The sequence below is a fragment of the Camarhynchus parvulus genome, chromosome 8, assembly GCF_901933205.1.
Source record: "Camarhynchus parvulus chromosome 8, STF_HiC, whole genome shotgun sequence".
Lineage (NCBI taxonomy): Eukaryota > Metazoa > Chordata > Aves > Passeriformes > Thraupidae > Camarhynchus > Camarhynchus parvulus.
In genome coordinates this window covers 22,205,978-22,224,923 of record NC_044578.1, presented here as the reverse complement: position 1 = coordinate 22,224,923, position 18,946 = coordinate 22,205,978, and the positions used below count along the sequence as shown (strand labels likewise).

General features: G+C 36.5%; 1 protein-coding gene across 5 annotated transcripts in view; it reads right to left on the bottom strand.

The window, feature by feature from the left end:
* KCNT2 (potassium sodium-activated channel subfamily T member 2) overlaps positions 1–18,946 on the bottom strand; it is a 115,452-nt gene that overhangs the window by 62,329 nt on the left and 34,177 nt on the right. For all 5 annotated transcript variants that reach the window (XM_030953005.1, XM_030953007.1, XM_030953006.1 and 2 more), the window contains exons 4-9: positions 16,734–16,790; positions 15,987–16,035; positions 14,662–14,721; positions 11,376–11,450; positions 10,795–10,878; positions 10,123–10,217 (exon numbers count right to left, since the gene is read on the bottom strand). In XM_030953005.1, coding sequence (XP_030808865.1) covers positions 10,123–10,217; positions 10,795–10,878; positions 11,376–11,450; positions 14,662–14,721; positions 15,987–16,035; positions 16,734–16,790 — 420 coding nt within the window. The remainder of the gene's footprint in view (positions 1–10,122; positions 10,218–10,794; positions 10,879–11,375; positions 11,451–14,661; positions 14,722–15,986; positions 16,036–16,733; positions 16,791–18,946) is intronic.

Below are 18,946 nucleotides of genomic sequence, written 5' to 3'. Positions count from 1 at the left end.
GGTGTCAGAGCAACCATAAAACAGGAGACACGTGGGTGAGAAGGGGAACTTCATCCAGCAGCCAGGAAAATAGGATTAATGATCACAACACCAGAGAGATGAAGGCAGGGAGGAAGAAGAAGGAAGATCACTGTCCCTACTGGGACTGACAGCATGTTCTATAATCTTTGCTGTGTTTTGTCTGGCATGTTTTCCCCTTGATTGCTTATCCCATGGAGAATATTCAGTAAGATTTTATTCTTACTACAAACACACACACTACAACTTGTAAAATTAGATTTTCACTCTGAATATTCAAGAGGAATATTTCAATATGAAATTTAAGACAAATTTCATATTTGTCTTAAAGTTGGCTGAATATTTTGTGTTTTTTTTTTTTCTTTTATAGTTTTAGAAGACTAGTGAACAAAAAGAGATCAAGTGAAGGAGTACAGTTAAAAGATAACCCACAGTCATTCTTTTTGCCACAGGGAGAGGTACAACAGAAGCAAATTTCTTTACTGAGAGGGTGTTTGGGCACTGCAAGAGGCTCCCCTGGGAAGTGGTCCTGGCACCAAGCCTGTCAGAGTTCAAGAACCATCTGGACAAAGCTTTTAGTCATATGACTTAGTTTTAGGTAAACCTGTAGGAGCAGGGAGTTAGACTTGATGATGGGTTCCTTCCAACTTGAAATATTCAGTGATTTATCCAATTTTAGTAAATGCAAGTACATGCCCATATGTAGCTATGCCCTCTCATCAGTAACTTTATTTTTAACTCCTTTGCGTAAGATATTTGCATTTACTTGTTTTTCCTCTGCTCATCTCTAATGAAAAGAAACTTGCAAAATATTTAAACTGTATTTAAACCAAAAAGCAGATTAAGTGCTCAGTCTCAGCAGTTGACTAAGGCTTGTCATGTACGAAAGCCAATGGTAATAATGACCTAAAATATTTTAAAAAAGTAACTGCAATGGAATGCCACAAAGAGTTCAGTTCTGAACAAAGCCTGCAGTTCCAGCAGACTGTAATGCACTGGGTACCTTTAAACAGCCCTGTCTCTGCTGTGATCCCCTACCTCTTCAGCAGGAGGGAATGCCCTGCTTGCTCTGCAGGGTCATCAGTGCTCTGTGCCCAGAGGAACTGACAATCACATTTCATGCCTGCTGTTAAGTTTGCAGTCCACAAAGTCAACCCATGGCTTGGTCTTCAGTTTTTACTAATGAACACTGATTATTTTTAATGCCTTATCACTGTGACTCAGGCACTTCCACTCTAATATACACTTCTATACAGCAGAAATGCCCAACTTCCAGAAATGTGAAAAAATACAGCTGTGTTTGTGCACAGAATGGGGGCATATGTTCAGCTTTAGGGATATATCTGAATTCCTTTATAAGTACAGTTAGCTATTTAAGTGAGGTTGAGATAACACACCACAAATAAGTTACTAACTTTTTACGCTTTTTTTAGAAGGTTTTAATTGCTAGTGGAAGTACAGAACTCACTAATCAGAGTGCTGTTTATTTAGATTAGACCCTAAGAAGTCTATACCTACAAACTACTATTTTGTGTGTATTTATCACCCAAGCGTGATACTCTATGGCTGACTGTGCCTCTACTCTTCACTTCTTTGAAAAACATCTGTCTAAACATTATAGTAATTTCTAATGGAATATCAACTATACAGAATAGATTTTTTTTTTGTGCATTCTAGATGTGATTTTTTCCTTTTAAAAAACGTAGTAAGTGCATTAAAATCCTTCTTTTTAGATGATCTCGTATCACAACCTGATCTCTGCCAAAGCCTTTGAGATGTGCTTTCAACATGCCAAAAATTATGCTTAATACAGACACAGAGTGAGGGAATGAGGCTGGTGTCAAGTTCTGTTTGTATGGCCAAAGGTGTATCAAACAACTTTTTTAACTCTTTCTGATTTGAGAAATATGAACTTTGTTAAATTTCACACCCTTAAAACATACTTGGAATGTGAAACAGACAACAAAAGTGAACAAAGCACCGAAGAGTTATGCTGATCCCAAATCACTATAATGCCCACTGGAGAACCAGAATAACTGATGTTACAAGTGTTAGCATAAACCACTACAAACACCAAATCTTTGTAAAGTAAAAAAATGGTTTATCAGCCTAATAAATCAGTCAATGAAAGATATATTTATTTTTTTTAAGTCTGCATGCTAATGACAACTCATTTTTGAGCCAGGAATTGTGAGTGATGATGGCTCGATGCCAGCTACTGAATGGTGAAGTATTTACCATGAACATTCTCACCATAATTACTCACCATTGTTACACTTGGTGTTCTATTTGTTACTCTCTAAAATGATAGAATATTTTCAAAGACAGCATGTGAGTATCAGGTTTTTCTTTTTAGTGCAAAGAAAAAATGAAGCTTATGAAATGTAATGCCTTCTTGTAAGGAAAGAGATGGAAAACTTAAGGGTTCTCACACTTATTTTGCATATCAAATTGACGCTTTAAGGGGAACTTTACCTGTTTTTATTTGTCTTCCCAAAACCAAACCAAAAGCTTAAGATTTATTTTGCCAGTATGATCCTACAGTATTTCACATCCTGCAGTCTCTTGTTACTCTCCAGATCAGCTTTCATTCCAGCATTTTATTTTCCAGAAGTTATTCTTGTCACCCTTGTTCTGAAAGTTACAAGCACCTTTTGCATATGTAACATTTACATTTTCACACGAGGGACCTATTTACAAGCTTGTGTGTTTATAAAGCAATGGAAAGCAACTAGAAAACTTACATCCTAATAATCTGCATGCCTGCTCATTTCACCTCCCTGGCTCCCTATGTCAAATCCTGACTGCATTTTTCCTGTGAATCTTTGTCAAGTGTTGATAATTTTGAAGACATGCACATCTGTAATGCATATTGCACATATTAAAATATAGTAATTGTTTGGGTTTTTTTAATTGAATATAGCATTCTATTTTTCTTATTCTTTATTTATCCTTGCTCTTTGGACAATCACTTCTGGATTTTCTTCAAAACCCATTTTCTGACGAGAAAGCACATTTTGCTACATTTATTTTTTTTAATTTTACTGAGATATTACAGATTCCTCACAGTCACTCTACTTTATGCTTTGTTCCTGCAAAGGAACAAGGACAGGAATGCATTTAGACCAACTTTGAGGAATTTTACATGTTGCTTCAGATGTGTTGGCAAGCCATAATTAGTTAATCTTCGCAATAAACTTATTTTATCATCTCTCACAGAATTCAAAATACGATTGCTGGAGAAAGGACACCATAGAGATGCAGTCTTAGAACTGTATTTCTAACAGTCCAAATGTTATATGACTCAAAATCATTTGCTTTTTTTTCCTCCATTTGTAATGGTAATTGGTCTCTGCTGCCAGAACAAGTTCTGCTTGTCATGGTATCTGCTAATATTATTACTCTATTGCAAGATGTCATGATAATAAAAGCTGAAATTCTCCCAATTGCATATTCAGAGTCCATAGTGTTTTCCAAAATATTGTGACTCCCTAATATTCTCAATGCATCTTTAATTCAATGTAGTCAAAATTATTGATGTAAATATTAGCAGCACTTTCTATTTGAGAGAGATTTTTACATCCCATGTAAGTCATTGGGGAATATTGGGAAAGAGCCTGAGTGACATTTTATCTCCTTCTTGGGCAGGGGTTTTTGCATATAAGATTTGCACTCTCCTTAAATATGCATATTCTGATTACTGAAGTTTTAGTACTTCACATGGCATTAAAAATTATTATAAGAGAAACATAAAAATGCTTCAGAGGATAGAGGCTGGAACTTTCAGAAAGGTAAGGACTTCGATGTCTGACTCCCACCAAGAGTAAAGGCCTTGCAAGAGAGGCTGAAAATTCTTCCCAGTGTCAATTTACAATATTGATTTACAGAATATACTATACACAGAACAGACTGTGAATCTGCAATTACATTAATTGTCAAAGGATGATTCACCTGACCTATAATGTAAAGGTACACACTGTATTGTACTGAAATACTCAGATACTGTGTGCTACAACAGAGAACAAAAATGTGGATAAGTTAATTTTGCCTTTCAAATTTATACAAATTTAATTTGCCCACCTGTATCTACATTCAGTTTGGAACTACTGATTTTCAGATTAACAGATGACCTGAAACCTCGTCAAATTAGCAAAGTTTGTATCTTGAAAAGATCACAAGTACATGAAGCTGACTCATTTTCCAGGGTGAAATAAAATCACACTGTTTAATTGCTTAATTTAATATTACTACATATATATATTCCAAATAGGAGAATTTTCTCATAAATAATGTTGTTGATACTCCATTTTAGAGAGGCTTTGTGAAGGCAGCTTTCTGAGCTATCATTTACTCTGATTATTTTTTATTTTAAGCAAACAAGATGACTACAAATGTATCTCTCACACTAAGAAGATAATTGAGATTGAACCTTCTAACCTTTATGACTTTTTTCCACAAATCACAGTAAATAGACTATTTAAATTGTTATTAATTTTGCTGGTGTATGTGTCTAGTTTTAAATATTCCATTACATCAGTGGCACAGAGAATTCCCTGCATGAGCCATGGGAAAGATGCTGACCTAATTATTTTAGAAATAACTATGTAGAAACATCTAAAAAGATTAACAAAGGAAATATTATGTCACTACCAAATTAATAACTAAAATAGCATGAAAATCACTGTATAATTATCTAGGTTTCCATAGAAACTGTCTTTGATGGGTAGCCAAAAAGACTTCTGATTGAGCTCAATACTTCTGCTCTCCCTGTAATACATGATTTCTGATCTGCCTTTCACAAACAGCCAACCAGCACCCATCCTTATTCTACAATCTTCAGCAACACTCCTCAAAAGCACTAATCACCCACATCCTTTTTTCAGATCTGAACTCTTGAACTTAAATATGCAAAAATATTTTTAAAGTGTATTATTACAAATACAGAGCTAGCAAAAAAGAAAACTGTATATGATAATATTTCTGTTTTGTCACAATACAATAGTTGCATAAAAATATGAAAAGGCATTAATCAAAGAAACAATTGTGGGTTTCATTTCATTCTTTCATGGTAATTTTCTATTACATTTGGTCACCTTTTGAAAAGCCTTGGCCATTTAAGTACTAATCATAGGCATGTAAGCAGATGGATCCCAGTGCTAGCAATGGTGAAAGAAGTGTGGCTATCCCATAAATTCCAAAAGAAACTCTAAGAGTTTTATCTGAATTTCTTTCATTTAAATAATCAAAATTGGCAACTATTTTTGGCAACACTGTTTTTGCATGTGTCTCATACAGCAGATTTCAGCAAAGCCACCTTAGAAGTTTCTGTACCTAAAAGAGATAAACTCTGTATTCAATATGTCTTTCTCCTACCAAAGCTCATAAGAATGTTGGCCTTGATTTCAGGCACACGGTTTTTCCCAGAAGGCAGTATTTCACATAAACTCTAGCTGAATTTGTAGATTATTTCCTCACAAATAGCAAGTGGATATTTTAGGAAATGCTTTGCTGTTGACCTCCCAGGAGCTGCACAGCCTTTTCATCGTCTCCTCACTTAAGGAAGTGTTAAAGCAGTGTCTGAACTCGACCTCAATTTTCCTTGCACACATGCACAGAGAAAGCATCCATCCAGGCTGCCCTGGTTCCAGGAACTGAGCAGCAGGACAGGGGGAGGGTGGGATTGCTCCAATGGATGTGGAAGGTACTGCATGTGCCACTGCCCTACTTCCACATCTACTTGCTGATGTTTGGAGAGCGCTGCACTGGAATACTTCAAAACAGAAAACAGAGACCCCGTGTTTGAAACAAACACGTTCCTGACAGATCTGCTTGGTTTCAGAGAAAGAAAAGTACCACTGCTATTACTTCATTGCTTTGTGGGATTCTTGTAATAGCTGAATAATTCATTTTGTATTATTTACAGTTACTTTGAACTTTCAATTAGTGTTTTATAATATTCTGGGATTTAAATTCTGAAACTCTTGTTTATTCTGTTAGCTCCTGAAACTTCACGTGCTTTAATACTTTAAGATAACTAGATTCTAAAAGGCAGAAGCCCAGTCTTATCTTGTGCTGTCGTGATATACAGAAAATCTCTCTCAAACTGAGACTGGTCCCGTACACTGAGACTGATGTACAACAAAACATAACATCACAGAAAGAACTGCAGACCCAAAAATCCACATTTTACCTTACATTACATAATCCACCAACACTTTTCATCCTACTTAAGGCTAGGCATCTTTCTTGGATAACTGCCATTATTCTCCAGTCACAATCAACACAGAAAGGTAAGTCAAGACGTCCATGGGGTGATTTAGCTCCCTTCAGATCACTTTCTGAGGTGTTTATATCTACTGATTGATAATAAAGGGAACTGGACCACTGAGATACCTAAAATCTTCTGTGATTAATTCTTTCTTGGTTAGGTGGCTTTTCTTCTCTGGACACATTTGGAATTTGGACACATTATTCCAAATCATAAGGTCTTGACTTGTCTTGTTTGGACTAGATCATAGCTGGGATTTGTCTTCGTCCCTTCAAGCAACTCACTCCTACTGCTTCCTCTGGATGAGAACTGTGAGTGGGTGTGAGTGTAGCCATTGAGGCTACAGCACTGGCATTCTACAGGTATTGTGTAAGTTATTGTGTGAAAACATCCTTATTTTCTGATGCTGAAAGCACTGATGTGTAAAAACATATTGAGACTGACCTTAGTGAGCTTTCCATGAAAGTGTAAGCAAAGTTTGGGCAGGTTTGAGTATGAAAAAATAACTGTCCATCTCAAAGAATTTGTAGCCACTTCCTTCACAAGCTAATCACTCTGCACTGGTGATACATGACTAACACTGCTTTAAAATTCAAAATAACTCTTAATAGATGATTCACTGTGTCACAGAAAGATGCCTGAAATATTCATTCACTGTTATTTGTCTTCTTGTACAGTTTACAGAAATAATTAGTATTCCATTTGACAAACAAGTGCAAACATCCATTAGCTTAATGACACAACACATATTATGACTAGGTCTGTAACTCTCACTAGAACACTCTCAATAGTAACTGCTGAACAGTCTGTCATATTGGAGCACACATACTTAAGCAGATGTAAAATTGCTCTGGTTACAAGGCCACTGAGATGTTTAAAGAAAGAAAATCATTGGACAGCCTAATCTATTTTGAAGTCAGGAAATTAGAGAAAAAAAACTCCTTGTATGTAATCTATAAATTACAGATACCTGAATTTGGTCTTATAGATTTACTGACCTGCAAATGAGTTCCTCCCCCACATCCATAAACAATTATCACCAAAGAGCAAAGAGTGGAGTAGAGCATAAATTTTGTTGTGATTACTGTTTGTTCTGTAATAACATTGAAAATCGTCAGCTCTATACAAAAACACAGAAGAAGCCTTTTTCTACTATACTCTGAGTGCAAAGGACAGCCTGAACAATGGTATCTAAAAACTGAGATTAGCCTATCAGTTGTAACCTCAGATAACTTATTTTTTTTAGTTTTCATTGGAAAGCTTCCACCTGAGTTGTAAGACATAAGCTGGCATGTGCCTATCTTTGTAACCACCACGTATAAGATTCTGATGTGGAGATGTAAATGATGGCTTTACAAATGATGCACGAGGTGAAATTCATTTTCTGTGGGTTTCCTGCTAGTTATGGTAAAGTTATTTTGAAAATTCTTATTATATGCAGACAGGAACAAAGCCAATGAGGGATCTTTCTGGGCTTCATACCATCTTATAAAATCATGTTATTCCCATAAAAAGCTCCATTCCATCTATGTGTCTTCCAAAAAAAGGTGGCTTTGAACAGAAAACCCTGTGTTTTAAAGCTATATTGGCTTCACAAGTGCTGATGTTGCTCTTGCAGCAGATGGCACAAGCCTGACAAGCAGGAGCTAAGGAGGCTGTGAGGTTTCAGTTGAATCCACCCAGGGCTTGAGTGTCAGCAGGGCGGCTCGATGAGGGCAGGTATCAGTGGTGCCTAAAGCACACCATGAACATGTCCCTCATCCTCTGAGGGGAAAGTGCTCTGTTACTGAAGGCACTGTACTAATTCAGGCTTAGTCATTTTGCTTTACTGAAGCCATGGCACTACATGGAGCAGGGCACTGTTTCTAAATGGAACCAAAGCATGCTTATGAGAACAGACTGGTGAGGACTGAAAAGTTTTGTGTGTTGTGCCAGTGCTGGCTCCCAAACGTGTTTGAGGGTACTGAGCCTGCCTTTGCAGAAAACATGGAAGATCAGTGTGGTGAAAGGCACCCTTAAGTGCACAAATTCCAGCAGTGGACTTGGGTCCTCCTTCAGCAGGAAGGAACTCAGCTCTAAATGATGTCTATAAAATTAAACACTCTCTCAAATTCGCCATAGATGTAACATAATCAAAGACTCTAAGTTAATTGAGTTGGACTGTTTATAGAGGTTCTTTTGGGTATTTTAAATATATAATCAGTAGTATAAAGAAAACAATGTGTAAAAATGCCATTATGTGTGTTCACATAGACAAGAGTAACAATCACTTGAACATAACTCCAGTCTTAGAGAAGCTGCAGATGTTTGAACTACTATTCTCAGTCAAAAAGTGCTTTGTTTCCTTAGTTACTGCTTTACTGGGTGTCTTCATCTCATTTAGCTTATTTTCAAGTCTAGCAGGGTCAGTCCTAGGTCAGTAAATAATGAACTATAATGAAGCAGTATCTGCAGCTGTTGAGCCCAGCCATAATTACAGGTGAGCTTGCCACTTCCTGCATGTTTTACTGTCAGTTACCACAGACCCTGCTGGTGAGCAGCATTTTGCTGCTGTGCAGCATTTCAGTAAAATATCGAAGTAGGTAGGTAAAAAAGGGGAAGGAATATTTACTCAATAGCACCTTGTACTTTAAAAAACTAAAAAGCAAAATTAAAAATGTCCAAGTCCTTATGCATATAAAATTACATCAGGTTCAACAGGAGATTAAATATCACAAAAATTCATTACTGTCTGGAACAGGCAGCATTTGTTATTAAGCATGTGTGTGGCCCTAAGACAAAGGGTAAAATTGGACCATTCATTTGGCCTGGCTAGAGCAAACTTCTCCTCTAAAAAGCCATGTGCTATATTAGACTTATTACCAAAAAGGTTAGGCAGCACATAACAGTGACTATCAGAAAAGCAAGCTAGAGAAATAAAATAAGAGAAAATCTAATTACTGGCTCCAAAATGACACACCAAAATTTATCCATGTGCTGACCTAAAGGCATCTTGTCTGGCAAAACAAATACAGGTGATTTAGCCTTTCCACACAGAACCATCTTCTCTCTTCACTGTCCTCTAGTATACCAGCTTGTATCACACAGCCCTGTATTCCCCCTGAGTATGATTCTCAATTCTCAGGCACCACTGATGAGAATGTTCTGCATGTTAAGTAAGCTACAGAGCTACCGGATAGTCAGACTAATCATGTAGCCTCCTTCATGTGCCTCCAGCCCTGGCTAACACCATATCTTTCTGGCACATTGTAAACATGGGGCAATGGAGTGGTGTTTCCTGAGGAAGTAAATTCAAGTTTTTCAGGTCTTGCAGCAAAACATTCTTCAGAGTAATACATTTTGTTTGTTTGAACCTACCATCCAATACCATCAGTAGTCTAGATTAATACATTCTACACTGTAATCTGGATCATTAACAGCTCTGCCCTGTAATCCTTAGGGGAACCTGACTTGGTCAAAGTCTTATGGCTGAGATATTGCACATTGTTCTCTGTCCCAGCAGACAGAGGAAGGTGACCTTGGTGTGGGTCAATACACTTCTGTTGGTACTCTTCATATGTGAGCGACTTCTCTGCTAAGGTTGGTATATATGTAAAGTTCTCCCTGCTTTTTTGTCCTGTGTTTTTGCATCATCTGTATTTCCTTCCTTAGAGTGAGAAGGATTCCTTTTCCCATGCATGCATATTCTGTTTCCAAACCCAGTGCATCCACACCCCAGCAGTACAGGTACTAGTTAACACTTTCACTGAAGTGTTTCACCCTTCTTATTTCACTGCATGCTTTCCACCAGGCAAGCCAACATGTATAAGAAAAACAGAGGGGATTTGGCCACTTACCAAGTGAAGATGAGACATAGTAAGGTAGATATTAAAATGAGGACTTGGTTAAACATTGCAGACTGTGTGCGTTGGATGGCTCGGTGAAGATCATTCTGTAGTAATAGAAAATAGGTGTTATTTTTGGGTTTGAACCAATAAGTCAGGATCTGATTCTGTAGAGGAAATATGCAGTACCCTGATAGCAATGCAGTCACCCAAATGCACTTACGAGTTTGCTGATAATACAGAAGGTGCAGAAGGGCCAGCTGTGATTCTGTGATTATTTAAGTAGTTCTTTGTTCATCCCAGCACAATTCTGATCCTATTGCAAGCTGCCTCGAGGTCTGCTCATGTCTAGCTTACAAATTACAGGCTGCAAGGCCCAATTATGGCCTAACAGTTGAGTTCCCTGCAATTGTGTATGAATGGCAGAGTAGCAAAAGAACCATCCACTGCCATTTCCTGCATTGGCACAGTAACAATTTATACTAATTGAGATTTCATTTTACGTCTTACTTTTTTCTCATTTTGATGCAGAAAGCAGTTTAGTAATGCTTGACCATTTGGATAATCTAAATACAGATCTGGTTAGCTTCCTATTAGGGTTAGACTGTACTGCCAAAATCCCACTAAAAACAATATACAAAAAACCTCACAACTCTAGAATATTTATTTCCTTTGCATACTTACAATCATATTTTCTAAAGCATGCTTTGCCAGCCAGCAATTTAAAAATACAGGAATAAACAGGTTTCTTAGGACTGGCCAGAAAATCTGCAAGAAGAATTAACGAATTCATTAGAAGCTTTTCTGACGAGAAATAGAGCTTTACTATTCAAGTAGCAATGAAACACTTGGGAAAAATACTTACTATTAATGTGTTTCTAGCGTGAGATTTGGCTTTAAATAACATTTTTGTCTTCCTTTGTGATTAACCACATGCAAGATAATTAGATAAAATAGGAACACAGTCAGTTTTCACTGCAGACATGGGTGATTCTTACATTTCTACAACCATCTGGTTTATTTTATTGATTGTGCTGTAGTTGGAGTTAGAGGGTTTGGTTTTGATTGTGCCCATGGAAGAAGTGGAAAGTTATCTGTATGACTTTACTCCAGCAGCAAACTGTCTTCTTATTGTTGGCAAATTTCTGCTCCCATAGGCACAAACTCATCATCCACATTAGAATAAAATTTATTTTTAAAAAGTAAGAGTATTTGTGCAGCTATAGAAGTGCAATGTGCAAATGTATTAATTCAAATATGTTTACCGTGATGATGAAAGGGACAGCATTAATTATTTCCAGGAGAAAGGGTATTCTCAGAATTTGTTCCCAGATATTTCCCTTCAAAGAAAAGGAAAAAAACCCCATAATGTCACAGTCAGCTTACAAACAAATTTCTGACAAGAAATACATGTGATGTCCCAATGAAACACAGGGAGTCTCTCCCACACCTGAAATTCAGGAATATCATTCATCTCAGATTTAAACACGTGACAAAAGTGAATATGGAATATAGGTCACTCTGGATCCTTTTTCCTACACTCTATCATATTGTACTTCCCAAGTAAAAGATACGTACTTTTAAATCTCCTTCCTTTCATCCTTTGCATTTGTCATTTATCTTTACTTTGTATTTTTTCTTTCCCAACTGTTTTGGTGAGGGAAATAAGGAACAAATCAAGTATTTAACATTTGAATTAGGATTACAATATCAAGTTCTCTGTTTCTGCCACCAACACTTCAGAACACTTCAGGGCTTTTTGGAACTTGATCCTGCTTCCATGAAATGAGAGGTCTTCCCACATATTTCAGTGGAGTGGCTTTGATCTTTTAATTTGCTTACTGCTAGCAACAGGACGGGGATATTTCTACTTTTTTTCCAAATCTGTGCAGTGGCTGTGACTGATTAAATGTTGAGATGAAAATCCACATATTAGAAAAGGAAGGTAGTTGAACTTCAGTGACTCACAGCTTTACTAATGCTGTGTAGCAGGACTCCATCATAGGTAATGCAATAATAGTGTAGCACATACCATGGCAGTATTACAGAAATTTGCAGTAGAGCATTATATTTTCAGTTGCGCTACCATGTTCATCTTCCCTGAAAAAAATAACCACCTGACACAGCCACTGAAAATTAAATACAACCTCCATATCATACATTATTCTTTCTCCATTTTTAACTCTCCACATCTGGAAGCCACAGGGATTGTTGTCTTCCATGTAGTTGCAATTGGTTGGAGTCCGACATACAAGTGAAATCATGAGGCTGCAAACTGAGAGGGTTTTGTATGAAGAGTAAAATCAAAATCAAATCTGATTTTTCAAACTGAACCATTTTGTGATTTCACAAATTTCCTCATTTTTAACATTAGGAGTTTCCTCCTCTGCATTACAGAGAAGAAATGTCACATAATTTAACTGTGCAGGCAAAGTGCCAGTATGGATGGGCTCCAGGTAATTAGGGATGTGTGCAGCTGTAGGAATCTGGCTTCCACATGGAAATGCATAAATGCATCATGAGTTCTGCAAAACTGCCTTGTGCAGGGAGAATGTATGGTGCTGCTGAAAGCCCTGAGAGTACCTGAGCACCAGGCATCAGCAGCATTGCCAGATGTCTGTGGTAACTTTTGACAATGGAGGTTTTTGACGTAGACATCTTTCAGAATTCTGGCCAAGGACAAACCCTGCTGTAATACTTCAGGCTGTGAGAATGCAGATTGTAAACCTTCCATTGCTGGATCCAAGTGATCAGCATCACAATACTGTGCTACATCCTTTGCATTCCTCTCCACTTAAAAGCTATAAAAAATGCAAATTCGCTGTATCACAGTAGCATGATATGCTACTCTGCCCTCACTACTCTGCATGTTGAATCATTTCTCATGTCATGGACCAGGTATCAGAAAGGTCAATGTCTCAGAGTATTCTCTCAAATGACTGCTTTATTCATTTTACAGGTTATTTGTGAAATCCTAGTAATGGGCACTCCAATGCAAACACAATCATCTTTTTCTTGTTTTCTCGCTTGCTAATTCTCTGACTTGTAGAAGTTAGTTACCTAAATGGTGAAAGCTTTGAAAATGTTTCCATAAAACAAGTAATCTGCCACAGATTTACATGAACCAAGGCACCTTTGGTCACCTTGGCTGTGCAGAAAAGCCTTACAGTGGGTGAAATAACACCATTCTTAGCTTCAAGAGATGGTGTAAATAAAACTAGGAAAACAGGACCAGAGGAAAGGAGGTGTTTGCATCAAGTGGATTGATGTGACTGACAAATTTGGTTGTTCCTCAGACTAATCCCTTAGTTCTTTCTCTTAAGGGGAGTGGAATCACAAAATTGCCTCAACTTCTGTGACAGGTGTATGCAGCAAATCAGGGTAGTGGAGCTTTCCATCCATCACACACTGATGAGTAACTTCTCATGGAAGCTGATTTCCCAAGAATTCATCTTTTGTACCCACTGAAACTGATACAAATCAGAAGCAGAATAGATGAGCATAAAATGCTGCCCAATAAACTCAGGAACAGCACAAAATGTGATTGCCCTTTACTGTTTAGACACCAGGATATAAATTTTGGACTATTTCTGCTCATAATTGATTTGCACTTATAACCCCAACATTTAAATAATATATGCTCCAAGGATTAAGAAGAATAGTTTTTAGACAGCAGATAACTGCAAGGCTCTTAGCATTATTGGGCACTAAGGAAAACATTTATGCCATAATCACTTGGTAAGCACACTGAAATACAAGTCTCTAAATTCAGCAGTGGCTCTGATAGCTACTGAGTGTCACTAATACAAAGTATAATACCAAAAAAAAATTATCCCCCAAGATATTTTCAGCTTTAGAAACCAAATATTTTCATATTTTCTTTGGTAAATGATTTCAAATGCTTTTAGTGTTTTTCTCCTAAAGGTACTAAAAATGCAGAGATAGAGCAGAACAAAATAGAATGAAGAAAACTGAATAATTATATTTTAAAAATTAACTTTTAAACGACAATGCAAATACAAAAATACATCGTATTCACATCAAATGACTTCAAGACTTTTTGAAATGATATTCCAATAGCATCACACAGATGAACATAAGTATGTAGATCTCTGATATATATATTTTTTTTTTTTAGTACTGTCTTGGCCTAGTTTTTCTGGGCACAGTTTTAGATGGCTAAACCTTGAATTATATGCATTGAGTAGCTACAACTTTAAAATCCATGACAATTGTATCCAATACATTATGGGCAGACAAATAAAACTGCACAACTTAAAATCAGTTTCAAAAAATCAAGGTCACCTTTGAGAATGTGTTTTCAAAATACAATGGAAAACAATGAGCATTTAATTGCTGACTTCCACTTTTTAGATATTAGAGTTTGCTCATAAATTTGGGAAACAGGGCTGCCTGTGCCATCCTCGAAAAGTGTGTTTTTCTCAACTCCCTGCTTGTATACCAGCATGGGCACAGGTACATAAACTTGAGATTGAAATATTTAACTCATTTTTTAATTAACTCTGCCTAAAAGTAACAAAGAGTACTTACCTTGTAACTTAGATAACTTAGCAACAGAGTTTCAAAGAGACTTATTACAGCCACAGACACCTTAAGTGAAGTGAAAAAAATGTGTATTAATACCAGCTTCTAGAGAATAGATATTAACATTACAATGAAAATAAAAGATTATGTAAAACAGCTCTTCCATGAATCCTCTGAAACTCTCTCAGCTAAGAGCATTTTGCTTGAAGCTTAGATATTGTTATTTTTCTGAGTTTCATTTATTCCTAAACAGTACCAAAATCTTCCCACATGACAGAGAGAGAGAGAGAAAGAAGCTGTAAATAAGCAAACTCAGTCAGCTCTCTGCTTTCTTGCGAAGATGTTGTGAATGTGTGGAATAGCAACTGTTTTTCTTACTGTGTATAATGCAGAAAGTTGAAAGCGGAAAAAAAGGATACAGATGAATAATTATTGATTTTAAAATGCAGCTGAGCTCAATTTACCAGCCTCCAATTAGATTATGTAGTTAGTGGGTGTATTAAATAGTTTAAAATATTTAAATAGTCAAATATCAAAATAGTAAAACAAAATACCTAATACTTATCTTACTTTATAGATATTAAGAATTTACTGATGTTCTTTGCATAGAAAGTATTTGTATTTTAATGTGTATCATGGGGATATTCCATCAACATGGATTCTACCAGGCTGGAGCCTGAGGTCAAGCCTCAGGATTTTAGATTTTAAATTAATGCTCCCTACAGCTGAAAACCCTGAAGGGTGCACAGTGTCTCTATCTAGAAGTAAAAAAAGATGCTATGATTTGGGAAGGAATTAAAATAGGCAGTCAAAATATATCAGCTTCTCCAAAGTTCATATATTATTAGTTTTAGATAAACTTTGGCTTTATTTTTGAATAAATTCCTACCCTTACCAAATAGACATATTAGAAAAGGACTGCATGCATAGACAGATAAAGATCTCAGTATTTTTATATTAAATTTAATAATATGAACACTAGGCCAAAAATTATTCAAACTGTGCATATTCTACAGTATTTTCAAGGGCTTCTTCCATTAGAAAGAATGTGCAATCATTGCATTGGTATTGCACCAGTCATGGTGAGAGAATATAATGGTATAACCTATCTGGAAGCTTAAGTAGTAAGTTTTTTCTTAGTTAAAAACCACATTTCACAGAGAGAATAAGTACAGATCAGCTGATCTTTATGTTTTTGCTGTACTTGGTGTTCAAGATTTCCTTGCTGACATCAACATTTCCAAGTATCCTTTAACATTGCTACAATTCTGTAAATCAGTATCATCAGCAGTTGTTACTGGAAATAACTGAATTTGTTATTTACATATTACCTGTAATCCCCATAAAGGTAAGCTTCGATTCACCCAAATAATGGGAGACCTGTTCATTACAGTAAGGAAATAAATATGAAATTAATCATAATCTGGTGTTTCAAACAAACAAAAAAAAAAACTTGTACATGTGAATGGAAATTAGAGCTGACTTATTGAAAAAAAAATTCTCAGTAATAAAAACTTCAAATCAGTAGTTTCCTATTGAGTATTGACATGTCTTGTATTTCTAATCCACAGCAAATCATTAGGTTCCTGTGGGAAACTGACAATCCTTTTGTGTGAACATTTTGCTATCTATACAATGATATAAATGGTATCTAACTCTTTAGGCTGTCATATCTTCGAAGAATCCTATCAATGCTAATAAGCACTTCATACAGCACCACTGGAATGGGACACTCTCAATGGCTCAATAAATTCCTGTTAATCATTTACTGCTACTCAGAATTGGTTTTTTTAAGTTAAGGGCATTCTTTTTTATTTCTGCAAGGTATCAGCACTGATGGAACCCACATCTCGCACCAGCATCCACTCCAGCAGTTCACTTTGCAATCAAGAGAAATAATTTAAATATTAAATGCAGTTTGAACATTCAGAAATGTAAGTAATGGCTAGAGATTTATAGAAAAATCCCTACTATATGCTAAAATTCCACCATTCCAGATGGAAATTAATTTGTCTTCCTGTGTTCCCTTCCCACCATTCTGTGGACTTTTGGGTTGCTGTTTTAACTTAGGAACTCACCAATCAATTGTTCCAGGTGTGTAGTTTTGATTGGAACAACTCCGGTTTAATTCCTTACTGATAGTTGCCACACATCCATGCAAAGTCCATTTCCATTAGCAAATGTGTATGGGAACACAGTCATAAAAACATATGGGAGGAAAGGGATATTAATTACATCATTAATTGGTCTATGAAATGCATGCAATAGTTTGAAACCCAAGGCAATCAATACAGACATTTTTAAAAGTAAAGTAACTTTTAGAAAGTACTGCTCTATGTGTTGCATATCTGTAGATAAAGGAGTGTGAAGCATTCCAGGTTAGATTTTTTGAAGATTTCTTTTCAAATTTAAGAGCAAGACAACTGAAATGATACTTCGTAAAGATGAACTAAGTACAATATATACTGAAGATAAGAGACCCTAGAAATCCTGTCCCATGGACAGGCTGTGATACAAAGAGCACATTCTCAACAGGAAAGACTGCAGCAAACTACACTTGCTAACCTCTTTTGAGGATGTGAGGAGGGCTGGAGATGCAAGCAGCAGTATTTCAAGTACAAAACTGGTGACACACAAGTAAAAATATTGGCCATTATACACATGATGTTATCTTGCCTTTAATTGCTGGCACAAATCTTCCTTTTACATGGTCATATAAGGATGTGGGAATATATCATTTGTAAATGATGACAAATATCCTTGCTCATCCTTGGCAAGCAAGGTCAGCAGAAAAGGAAGGGATCTGCAGCCCACAGATTAGCAACAACTGTACATGGACCAGCTCTGAGTGGGACAGTGCTAAACTGTACCCATTAATGAGGATGCTTTATGTCCTGAGCTCTTTCCTGTACACTCACTGTGCCTGAAGGAGTAAATGAAAGACACCAACTTGTGCAGGCATTTCTGAAAAACAGGAAATACATCAGATGACAAGAATTCCTCCCAGATTTGTCACTTTAAAACCAACCAGGTGAAAACATTTTCTGTGGCCACACTCTCAGCATGCTGAGTAGTTTCTTTCATCGGGCTGTGACACAGTACCTAGAAATTATTTTTCCTTTCACATCACCACATCTTTAAGAATGCATTCAAGCAGGAGTTTTGGTATCAAACCCTCAGGATCTCTAGGGCATTCATTTGTTTGTCTGGCACAGCTTCTAAGATTAGGGCCTTAGCAAGCAGGCAGAAGGACTTACCTGAATCTTCTCAGGCAGACAAATGTCATACAGAGACACAACACACCAACTACTCTCTTAGATGGACCACAATACCATGTAAGGGAATAACATGTATAGAAAATATAAATACACTCTCTGGTGAATTGTAAAACACTTGGATTGAAGGACATGCCAGGAGAAGTGTGAGGCATTCAGCAGTCTGCAGATGTATATGAATATGCATCTTGGCACATAAATACAAAAGTATATTTGGCACAAGGTCTGATATTCCAACCTGTCCTGCACACCCAGACAGAACCATGCAGTACAATATACTCATCTGGGCTCACCAGAGGTCTCATAATGAAAGAATTGCAGTATGCCAGAAATCATGATTAGATGGAAAATGTTAAATCCCTGAGTTGCTAATATGCCTAAATTTCTAAGGATGGATTCCCTCTTCTCCACAACTTCTTGTGGAAACTTTACTGCTTGTTTCCTCTTATTAAAGAAACATTCTAAGGTGTATGTAGAGTCAAAAGTAGTTTTTTATGGGTCTTGTTTTTCAGGGAAATTTCTTCACGGCCCTTTTTCAGAACTTACAATTTCTCACAATAAATTTTGACCAAAAAAATTCTGAAATGTATCTTCTGTACTTCCTATTCACATATCCTTCTCTCATACACTTCTGAATAAAGCAAATATTCTTAACCTCTCTTTCCTTTGGATTTCATTCCTGTAAAGTAGGGTATTTCTCCTGTGCACTAGCTTTTTTTTGGTGTTACCCTTACTAGATATGACTGATATCCAAATAATAAAATTAGAAATCAAACTCTATGTAAAAATTGTGTGAAGTATGTGTGTCTATGTAAAATTGTGTGAAGGCTGCTGGTTCTATCATCCTAAACTCAGTATTTTCTTATGTGCTTTGTTTCTTTCAGCATTTAAGGACAAAAGAATTAAATCAAGTGAAAGGAAGTATGTTAATAAAATGTGATGCTTATTAGCATTAAAAATTGAGGAGATTCAATATTCCCAGGATATAAATACAACAGAAATACAGGATTAAATAA